Here is a 12084-nt window from a genome sequence, read left to right on the forward strand (position 1 = left end):
AAGTTTCCTAGGCTGGCCTCAAAATTTGTGTTCCTCCTGCCTTAACCTGCCAAGTAGGTGGGATTACAGGTGTTTGCCACTGCACCCAGCAGGACTCGACATATTTTAATTCAGAGAGAAAAAATCCTTTTGTTTATGTATTAATTTTGTGTTATTTAGCCAAAGAAAGAAAAATATTGTCTTATATATTTTTTTAATTTTTATTTTGTTTACTTATTCATTTTTTTTTAAACCAGAGATTTAACCCAGGGGCACTTTACCACTGAGCCACATCCCCAGCACTTTTTATATTTTATTTTGAGACAGGGTCTTGTTAAGTTGCTTAGGGCCTTGCTAAATTGCTGAGGCTGGTTTTGAACTCATGATCCTCCTGCCTAAGCTACCCAAGCTGCTGGAATTGCAGGCATGTGCCACTGTGCCTATCCTCAAATATAAATTAATCACTATTTTTGGATAGAAGGATTATTAGCTGTCTTTATTAATAAAAGAACTGGTAGAAGAGGCCCACACTAGGAATCAGAAGTCTTGTGTTCTAGTCCTCATTTTGTCACTTATTATCTTTGTCAATTAACCCTGAACTTGGAGCAAGTCATTTTAAACAGTATTATCCTGCTTTCAAGGTGACAGTCAAAATATTTAACTGTATGATATGGGCACCCCCAGGAAAATGGGAAGCCTAACTAGTCCAAATGGGCACTGGTCAAACAGCCTGTATGGTGGTTCTTTTACACATTAACCTATTATTATCCTGGCCTGATTCTTTATTGCTAATAGGGACACAACTCAGAGGGTTGATATGAGGACCAAATGAGTTAATAGGTGTGAAATGCTTTGGTTAAAAAGTTGTAACTGATGAATGACTACATATTATCATTATAGTTAGTAGTAAACAATTTTGTTCGATAGCTGTTAAGAGTAGTAGATTATGGGTTCTACTCTAAAAATTATGAGAATTAATTGTATAATGATGGATTAATGTTTATGGAATACTCATTTAAATAAAATCGGAACAGTATGAAAGTAGTTCACCACAGTTAAATAAAATCCAAGAAAACTAATTTAGTTTGGTAAAGTATCTAAGAAAATGTATGGAACGCCGTGCAGGACAGTTATTATCTTCTGCTTAATTGTTGACATTAAATAGCAAATATTAAAAGTGTACAGTTGGTAAGAATCCTTATTTCTCCTGGGAGAATAATATATTGGTAGCATATGTGGTGGTGTTCTCGTTAACAGAGTATTGACAAAGATTCACGAATTCCAATATAATTATGAAGTTGAAGAAATCAAGTGAAACACTACAATGTTTAAACAGAAAACAGCGACATGAACTCATAATTAAAAAATATTCTTGCTCAGTCCACTGAAATACTTTAAAAGAAATGATGGGCTGGAATGTAGCTCAGTGGCAGAAGGCTTGTCCAGCACATGCAAAGCCTTGGGTTCCATCTCCAGCACTGCCAAAAAAAAGACAGATGACACCACCGTAACAGTGAGTGCCCAAATTTTGGTCTCTAATTTTGCCCTCCCTGAAAGGAACCAGGGTCCTTGAAGAAGTGGCTAATTCCACTTCTGTGGCAGGGAAAATATGAGGAAAGTCTAGGACTCTTTTGGGGCCAGAGAAGTAGGACACTTTCAAATGTAACAGGTTGTAAACAAAGGACAAAAGAGCCATGTCAAGGAAGAGAATGTTCTGGATGTAACTCTGAAATGTATCAAAAAGCACAATGAAACAATAAATCCCTAATACTCTATGATATCTAAAACAGCAAAGCCTGAGAAAGCTCAGATAATGTCACTGAGGCTGCTATTTAATCAATTCTTCATTTTTGAAAATTGATAAAGAGAAAGAAACATTTATACTCCTTCTCCTGTAGGAACTGTGTTTCAAAGTAACCAACTAGCCCCAGGCAATAAAGGAAAACTTTGCTTCATTGAATTCCAGCTAACTGTAGAAGGAATGATAAAATTAATAAATCATTCCACAACTCTAAGTAAAATCATTAATTCTAACAGAGATTATCAATCGCTGCTAATACCATTGAATGAATGGTTGATGGGGAAAGGGGTAATTCTATGATGCCAAAATTCTTTCACAAAAACTCCTTTCTCATCACAAGGCAGCACCTTGACATGTACAATGGTGGAGTTACATGATCATCACCCACAGAGAAAGAGATCAATCTTAACCTCACAAATGATGGGTCCACCGGACATTATATCGCTTCTAATATGACAGAACATGAAATGCACAACTTTGTCTTTGATGTGTTCTAGGTGAAAGTGTTTAACTTAAATTCATTAAGACTTTAGATAAAACTTCTAGTTAATAAAAACTGCAAAGAGGGGCTGGGGAGATAGCTCAGTTGGTAGAGTGCTTGCCTTGCAAGCACAAAGCCCTGGGTTCAATCCCCAGCACCACAAAAAAAAAAAAAAAAAAAAAAAAAAAAAAAAAAAAAAAAACTGCAAAGAGGATAATGGAACAAGCTAAATGACACCATATGGAAGCAAGCAGACAAACCAGAGGTAGGGTGTTTTGAAAAACCATTGGCTGTCTTCAATAAGTCAGTGTTGGGGTAGGGGAAGGGTGTGTGGGGGGAGACTGTGCTAGATTAAAAATATACTTGAGGTGGAGTAGAGATGCAGTCACTGGTAAAACATACACTTAGGATGCACTAGGCCTGGCTTTCATCCCCAACTACAACAAATAAATAAAGTAAAAGAAAAATAAGTTTAAGGGACTTAGCAGAGAGATAATACATGGTCCTAGATTGGACTCTGGCTTGGACAAACCAGCTATAAGAGACATTTGGGAACGACTAGGTGGAAATTTGAAACTGGACTGGGCATTAGATAAAATTTTATTGACATGGAAATTTTGAGATTATTCACTAAAGAAAGCAGGTTACAAAATAGCATGTACAGTATGATCTCATATGGGACTAAAAAAAAATTTATATCCATAGAAGAAATTCTGGAAGAATATATAATAGAATTGTTAAGAATATTAACACTGGAGTGATAAAAATGTGCTATTTTTACTTTCTTATTTTTACTTCTATCTTCTTATTTTTTAAATAATACATATTTATTGCTTTTGTAATAAAGAAAGATTGTTTCTTGGTAGCAGGGAATGAACCCAGGGGTACTTAATTACTGAGCCACATCCCCAGTCCATTTTTATTTCCTAATTGGAGACTCGGTCTTACTGAGTTGCTTAGGGCCTCACTAAGTTACTGAGGTTGGTGTTGAACTTGTGATGCTCTTGCCTCAGCTTCCCAAGCATGAACCACCAAAAACTTTTTAGTTGTTAAAACTCTAGTTTCATGAGATTAACAAAGGCAGAGATTTTGCCTGTTTTTCTCATTGCTGTATACCTAGCACTTAGAAAAGGATCTGGCATATAGTAGGTGCTCAATGCATATTTGTTGAATAAATAATTATAAAGTAATACATGAAGCAATCACTTTAAGTGACCCACTGTCCTTTAAAATTAAAAAGAACTCTTATAAATGGAACAGAAGTATAGGTGAGAGAACACAGATTTCAGGAAAAAACTGTGTTGCCAAGATGAAGGGCAGAACAATTCCAATGTCACTATCTTATGAAACCCCCAGGGCATCAAAGAACAAATTTTTCTGACTGCTAATAGTCAATCCTTGACTGGAAGCAGCTCCCTTTCTTGAGAAGAATAGAGAGAAGCTGGAGAAAGACTAGAAAGGGGATGTAGTGGAGAGAGGTTGGACGCAGCAACTAGACTAAGATACTACCAGACAAGGAATTGCTGGTGGATGCTGAATATCTGAAGCGATGATTCTGACCTAGACACTTAAACATTTGTACATTTGCGTTATCTTTGCTCTGAACAGATCAATATATAAAAACATTTAATGTGAATTAAAATGGAAATATAAAACTATTTAGCATCAAAAGAACTCAGAGGTCTCAAAGGAGACTAAAAATCAATATATCTACATGTATAAAATTATGCATTTTGTGCATAATTTCAAAGAATTTTTCCTATGGTAGAGTTATGTGAAAAGATTTGCCCCCTAAATTGGATTATCCTAATGCAGATAAATGCACATTTTCTCAAGAAGTAAAATGATGGAAGATCATATACATACTGTTCGGAAATGGCTACTTAGGTGGTCTAGCCTGCTAAACCTTTTTCCACAAGCTTGACATGGATAGGGCCTTTCTCCTGTATGACAGCGCAGGTGTCGCTTGAGGTCCGCTTTCCGCTTCACCACATGTGTGCAGTACGGGCACTTGAATCGCATCCTGGGCAGGTCATCTGTCACAAGACAGTTTGATTAAAACACTGGGGAGATCATAACAATTCTGTTAACATAAAGAATCCAAGAGGAGTTGGTGAGTTCAACCTTGGAAAGCTAAAAGGAAGGAGAAAGACATTTTATTAAGACTAGAATTGTCAAGTGTATTCCTAGGTTCAGAACTATAACTTCAATATTTGATAAATTTACAAAGTTCAGGTAAATTTAGACTGTTACACCTGTTTTCATTTGACATAGTAGAGTCATTACATTTTTAAATGTAAATAGGTAATATTCCTTTTTTTTGGTACTGGGGAATAAACCCAGAGATGCTTACCCACTGCGTCATTTCCCTGACATCCCCAGCCCTTTCTGTTTTTTACTTTTTCTAAAACAGGGTCTAAGTCGCGTAGGGTCTACCTAAAGTGCAGAGGCTGGTCTTGAAATTGTAATCCTCCTGCCTCAGCCTCCTGAGTTGCTGAATTACAAGCATGTGCCACTGTGCCCTGCTAATACTGGATTTTAACATTATAGACATAATCCAAAATTAAAACATTTAATATTCAAGTTTTTGTTTGTTTGGTTGGCTTTTGTTTTTTTGGTACTGGAGAATGACCCCAGGGCACTTAACCACTGAGCCACATCTCCAGATCTTTGTATTTTTTATTTTGAGACAGGGTCTCAGTAAGTTGCTTCAAGCCTCATTAAGTTGCTGAGGCTAAGCCTCCTGAGCTGCTGGGATTATAGGTATGTGTCACCACACTAATATTCAAGCTGTAACTTGAATATAATTTATGTTTTATGTTTTTTATCACCTTGCCTTTACTTATCATATAACTTGTAATTTCAAGGATCTTTAATATTTGGTTTTAAAGTACACATATAGTTATATACAAAATGGTAATTGCAGCCAGACACAGTGATATACGCCTGTATTCCCAGTGACTCAGGAGACTGAGGCAAGCATATTGCAAATTTGAGGCCAGTCTCAGCAACTTGGCAAGACCCAGTCTAAAAATAGGTCTGGGGATATAGCTCAGTGGTAAAGCCTTTGTGGGTTCAATCCTCAGTTAAAAAAAAAAAGAAAAGAAAAGATAATTGTTAGCTGTAATTGGAGGCCAACCTCAAAAAAAATTTTTTTCCCCTGTGGTGCTATGAATGGAACTCAGGGTCTTGTACATGCTGGGTATGTACTCTGCTACTACGCTACACCTCTTGCCCCAGACTTCTCTAGTTCCAGGAAACATCCAACAGATACAAAATCCACAGGTGCTCAAGTCTTTTATATAAAATGGTGTAGTATTTGCACATAATCCAAGCATATTCTCCTGTATACTTTAAAACATCTCTAGATTATTTATAATACCTAATACTCTTTATAGTTACATACTATAAATGTTATATAAGTAGTTGTGATACCATATTGTTAAGGAAATACAATGACAAGAAAAAAGTGTATACATTCAGTCCAAAAACAAATTTGTTCAAAGATCCTTTTGTATGCTTTTTATCTTAGAAAAATTTCAAATATATATTCTAAACCCTAAAATACTCAGGGGTTTCTTTTTATTAAAATTTTTACATATAAACAATAAACTAGTTGATTGGGGGAAAAGACTGGATAATATATATTTCTAATCCTTCTCTATTTCAGCTATATGGGGGTGGGGGCAGGATACATACTCTTTCTATATTTTTTTACTATTATTAAAAAAAAAATGAGCTAGGTGTAGTGGTACATGCCTGTAATCCCAGGGACTTGGGAAGCTAAGGTAGAAGAAAAAAAAAAAAAAATTGAGGCCAGCCTGGGCAATTTAGCAAGACCCTGTCTCAAAATTAAAAGAGAGAAAGAGAGATCTTTGTCTTTTTTTTTTTTTTTTTTCCTTTTTTTTTGCACTGGGGATTAAACCCAGAGGCACTTTTATCATTGAGCCACATCCCCAGTCCTTTTTATTTTTTATTTTGAGTCAGGGTCTCAGTAAGTTGCTTAGAACCTCACTTATTTGCTGAGGCTGGCCTTGGACTTGCAATCCTTCTGACAGTCTTCTGACTCACTCTGTAATCCTCAGAGTTACTGGGATTACAGGCGTGTACCACCACACCTGGCAAGAGAGATATCTTATATTGTTGTACACTGGTCTGCTAAAGAATTATGATATAAATTGTGTGTGTTACAAATTTAAAAAAAAATGTATGAGTTGTGTGTTACAAATTTTTAAAACAATGTATTATGGGCCCTTGGGGTGTGGCTTAGTGGTAGAGACCTTGCTGCAAGTGCAAGGCCCTGAGTTCCATCCCCACCACCACACACACACAATTATGTACTTATATGTTGACAAAAACTCCTCCTGAGTGAAGACACAGGGGGGAAAACTATGTAAAATGAAAATATATATCTTAGAGATTGAACCATTTAGAAAAGATTTTAAACATTTAATAGTAATCCAAACATCAAGATACAGGTTTGGAAAATTATGTTTTGACCCTCAGTATTCTATTGAATGTCATTAAATGTATCCAATATTATTTCAAGTTAGACATTTTAAATTCCTTTTTTATAAAATCCATTTCACTATAAAAGTATAACTTTAAAAAAATCACTTGGTTTAACTGCCTATGAGACACCTAAAATTAGGGCATGTTGAGAAAGGATTTGTAATAGCAGTTTGGAACCTGGTTAGAGAGACATGCTCCTTTTGAGTACCTGGAAAACTTCGGGATGTGACATCAGATCCTTGACCATACTGATAGCCGACAGAAGCAGAGTCCATTTCTGTGTCAATTTGGGCTTGTTCTTCAGCCTGGGACACATGGCTGGAAGAATCAGATGTGCGTGCTTCTCGTTTGCTTGACTTGTACTGAACAGCTTCTGAGGGCTGTGATAGTCGCAGATGCTTGGTCTTTTTAATGGACTCTTTCCTCTGCTCGTGCTTGGCCACAGGGAGTGGGGTGCTCCGCTGGGAGGCTGGAGAGTAACTATACTTACCCCAAGGCTTTCCACTCACTATACCTGCTCCTTGATCTGGGCTGAGGTGAGAGTGTGGGGAGCTGCTTTCTTCTCGCCAGCTGCCCCCATAAAAAGCAGAACGCTCTATGCCATTAGAATTGGCATCCTTATCTGAGAGACTGAAGTAGCGATCTTTTTCCTTTTCACTAATGTCCAAGGAAGATTTGATAAAAGTCTTACATACACTAATGACATCAGTCATCTGAAGGAAGCTTGCAGCGGACATCACTTCTATGACATTCTGTCCAGTAAGAGAGAGTTTGCCTGAATAGACAAAGTCCAGGATAACCGTGAAAGTGTCTGGAGAGAAAGCCTGAAATGTGGCTGTGGTTGGCTGACTTGTCTCCTTGGAATTCTGAGAAAGAAGCATTTTGAAGTAGCCGCTACTGGCAAATAAGACATTTCGATGTGCTTTGAAGACCTTTCCTTCAACTAGAATACTGCAATCACAGAACACATCTTGCCTGCGCTGCTCATTCAGCTGTTGCAGGAGGTGAGACTGATGAGTGGAGATCTCCATCCTGTGGGGAGAAGACACAGGGGGTGATCAAGAACCCGACAGCACCCCCTTCTAGCATGAGTGCACTGAAATTAGGACCAGAAGCCTCTTTGTTCATCGAACCCCTTTTCTTCTTGAAGAATATAGTCCCCAAGACACAGAAAATAATGGGCTTTGACATATTATTTAATACTATATTATGTTATTAGATTTTTAGAAATTTTTGTTTTGCTAGTTGCAGTGGCACACACCTGTAATCCCAGCAGCTTGGAAGTCAGGAGGGTCACAAATTCAAGGCCAGCCTCAGCAACTTAGTAAGGCCCTAAGTAACTGAGTGAGACTGTCTCAAAATAAAAAGCAAAAAGTGCTGGGGGTGTAGTTCAGTGGTAAAGCACCCCTGGGTTAAATCTCCAGTATTTATAAAAATTTTTTTTTGTTGTTTCATCAGCAAACTTTATTGAGTCTTCCATCTAAATGCGAAACTAAACACACTTGATTCTTACCTTCATGTAGTTTTAAATCTAGAGGATGAATCAGGCATGAAATAGAGGAAGTTCAATGGCAAGTTAAGTACTTAACTTAAGGAAGGTGCTATATGTCATATAAAGGGTAAACTAGTTTAGACTGGATGGAAAGGGATAGGGAAATACCTCCCTAAGATGTGACATTTAAGCTGAGACTTCAAAAGTGACCAGGAATCAGCTAACTGAAGAGTGAGGGGAAAGATTCTGGTTCCAACAAAATGGATGGCTGAGAAAGTGCAGATGATTCTCTGGCACAAATCCCTGGAGATGCTGACTAAAATATAACCCAAACTTGTTGAATGTGTTATGGCTGAGCTTGCAGGAAAGAATAAGAAATCCCCAGATGCCAACAGAGAAGAGGGAGCAGAGCCAGAGCAAGGAGCACAGGAGTGTGGGCTTGGTTAGTTTGTTTTGTTTTGTGGTGCTGGGGATTTAGCCCAGGGAGGTTCTACCACTGAGACACCCCCAGCCCCTTTTTTATATTTTTGAGTCACTAAGTTGCTGAGGCTGGCCTTGAACTTGCAATCTTCCTGCCTCAGCCTCCCGAGTGGTTGGGATTATTTCAGGTGTGTACGGGCTTACCTGGCTCAGTTAGGTTTTTATCAGTAACAAACCCCCAAGTGTGAGAGGTGGAAAGTTAGAATCCTCCCAGAAGTGTGACCTTAGTGAAAAGTTTTGTCCTTAAGTCTGGGAAAAAGGCCAACAAAGTTTGTCTTTGTAGGGTCTTGAGTGAGAAAAAAAGCTGCAAGATATTCAGATCTAAGAATGTGCCTTATCTGATTCTAGAGTCCAAATTTATTTTACCTCCTTGGTGTGGGAAACCTCAATCTGAAAAATTAACACAAAAACTAGCCTTGAGCTGGTGGGGCCCTGGGGCATCTTGCAGAAGCAAGTGCAGAATTGCTCAGGAGAGATGTGCATAGAACTCCAGCCAGGCAGGAAATAAGTTCTAAGGAAGCCCAACTCAAAATCATTCCCCCTTTTTAAGTGGAACATTTCTAAAATTGTACAAACATGGTTTCTAGTATTTCCTGTTACAAACGAATAAGCAAACAAAAACCTCCCCTTGATTCACATCTAAACACAAAATTCACGGCAGAGTTTCGTTTTGTTATTTGTATCTGCTGTCTTCACTTCTTCTGTTCTCTCTTGAACCCATTCCAATCATTTTTTCATTCCTACCTATCAAAACCATTCTTTCTTTTTTTTTTTTTTGAACCTTGAGTGCTCTTCATTGAGCGACATCCCAGACCCCTTTTTTATTTTTATTTTGAGACAGGGGCTTCATAAGTTACCCAGGCTGGCCTTGAACTTGTGATCCAATTCTCCTGCCTCCTAAGTAGCTGGGATTACAAGCATACGTCACTGCATCTGGCTTTAAAAACCATTCTTTTTAAGGTCATTAGTAACTTGAATGTTGTCAAATACAAATGGTCATTTCTTCATCCTCATTTTACCAACAAGCTGATCACTCTCTTCATCCTAAAACACTTTCTTCACTTGACTGCCAAGACACCACTCCTTCATGGTCCTCCTACATTCCTGGTCACTTCTGCAGTCTCCTTTGCTGATTCTTCTCCACTTTCCTAATTTCTAAGTGATGAAACACCCCAGGCTTCAGACACCTTCTCTAGGGAATGACAGAGAAAGAGAAGATCCCTAGGGATCCCATCCAGTCTCATAATTTCAAATTCCATCTTTGAGTTTATGATTCCCCAATTTACATTTCCAGCTCCTGGCTTCATCCCTGAACTTCAGACTCATATACCTGCTTACCAGCACCTCCACTTAGATGTTTAATAGGCATCTTAGCTTAACATGTCCATCAGTCTTTGTCAACGCTGACCTAAGCCTGCCTTGCCTATAGTCTTATCCATCTCAGGAAATGGGTATCTCCATCCTACCAGCTGTCTGTTGCTTTACCTTCTAAACAGATGCAAAATCCCATCATTTTTCTCCATGACTGCTGCTACTACCTGGGGCACTTAAAAAAAAAAAAGTGCAAGTGTGCAAGTATACAAAATGTTGCTGCTAAGTTACCTTGGCACAAATCTGTGAATATGTTTGGTAAGGACTTCTAAGGAATATAATGTTGAAACACGCTAAATTAATTGATACAGGTGCAGTTACCAGCCATTCTTGACTTAATGTGCCAGCATGGGCACCTGGGAATGGCTCTAAAATTTGTTTCACTGACTGACTGCAACTTGAACTCGAGGGTAAGCCATTTTTAATGAGTCTGAGATGCTGGAACTTCTGGCGCAATGTGGAAGAAAACACCACATGACATAGCTGCCACCATGGCCCCATCTGAGAGAATATACCTCAAGAGATCAGATGCTATCCAATAGGATGTGATATATGTGTTTAAAAGCACTGACCAAAATATGATGCTATAATTTTCCCCACAGCTAGAATACTCATGCTTGAAATCAAGGGATGAAAGTGGCAATAGGGCTGAGGGTGGCTCAGTGGGCGAGCACATGCTTAGCATTTATGAGGCTCTCAGTTCAACTCCTCGTTCCTCAGCACTGAAACAGCTGAATTTTCATTTCTGTCATGTCTTTTTATAAAAGAATGCCCATCTACTGTCTGGCTATTTAAAAAAAAATAAGGGGGTGGGGGGAAGGGAAAAAAATAACAGAATGAATCAAACATTACCCTATGTAAATTTATGATTACACAAATGGTATGCCTTTACGCCATGTACAAATAGAGAAACAACATGTATCCCATTTGTGTACAATAATAAAAAAATAAATAAATAATAATAAAAAAAAGAATACAAAAGAAACTGGGAACACTGGTTTTAAGGAGGGAAAATGGATACTGGAAAAGAAGGAAAGGAGATTTAATTTTTACTAGTTAGTGCCATTTCCATCCTTTGAATTTTGTAACCTAGATACATTATCTAGTCAAAAGAATAAGAAAAGTAGATAATTTCTGAAAAACCTATAATCAGCCATATTTTGAGAGCAATAGCAACACCTGTATAATCTCCCCTGGTATAATAAACACAGAATTTACCTATTGGAAAACAAAAAACAAAAAACAAAAAAAACCATGAGCCACTTAAAGAATAATGGCAGGGTTATCAGGACAGAAACTTGTGTAGAAAAGCAAGAAGGCACCACAGAACTTTCTTTATTCAAATATTTCATAGGAATCATAGCAGAAGAGACAGCCTTGGGTTTAGTTAAGATTAAGTGGAGGGGGCTAGGGTTGTGAATCAGTGGTAGAGCACTTGCCTAGCATGTGTGAGGTACTGGGTTCAATTCTCAGTACCACATAAAAAATAAATGAATAAAGAAATGTCCATTGACATCTCAAAAATATATTTAAAAAGAAAGACTAAGTGGAAGTAGGATCTGATACCAGGTTGCCCATAGAGCCTCTCAGGAGGAATTTGTACAGCTTTTTTTTTTTCTTAAGCCTTGCAGAAATTCTGACTGTCATTTACAAGCTTTGCCAGACTCTCTGAACTTTTTCATTTGGGGTAGGTAGAACAAGGGAGAACTTTGTGTTTTATTTTCTATATGTACACACACTTTTATCCTTATTTACTTCATACAATTGAGTTCCCATTTTATGTTTCACATTTCTTTGATAAAATTATCTATGTTGGTAATGATGCTTTTGGCTCTGAGTAACAGAAAGTTCCATTTCAACTGTGTCATAACCTAAAAGGGACTTATTGGTTCATTTAACTGAAAATGTCCAAATGCTGGGTAACCACCAGGTACAATTCCATCAACCTTCAACTCTCCATCATTTCTT

The 12084-nt window shown here is 37.8% G+C and overlaps 1 protein-coding gene across 4 annotated transcripts in view; it reads right to left on the reverse strand.

Annotated features, from left to right (window-relative positions):
- Positions 1 to 12084, reverse strand: part of Zbtb8a (zinc finger and BTB domain containing 8A) — a 47159-nt gene that overhangs the window by 4307 nt on the left and 30768 nt on the right. For 3 of the 4 annotated variants that reach the window (XM_047539598.1, XM_047539590.1, XM_047539609.1), the window contains 2 exons: positions 6982 to 7805; positions 4128 to 4297 (listed from right to left, as the gene is read on the reverse strand). In XM_047539598.1, the coding sequence (XP_047395554.1) occupies positions 4128 to 4297; positions 6982 to 7805 (994 nt within the window). Of the gene's footprint in view, positions 1 to 332; positions 1458 to 4127; positions 4298 to 6981; positions 7806 to 12084 lie in introns of those variants that run through there. The other variant, XM_047539618.1, reaches the window with a different exon arrangement.

This window comes from Sciurus carolinensis, chromosome 1 (assembly GCF_902686445.1).
Source record: "Sciurus carolinensis chromosome 1, mSciCar1.2, whole genome shotgun sequence".
Lineage (NCBI taxonomy): Eukaryota > Metazoa > Chordata > Mammalia > Rodentia > Sciuridae > Sciurus > Sciurus carolinensis.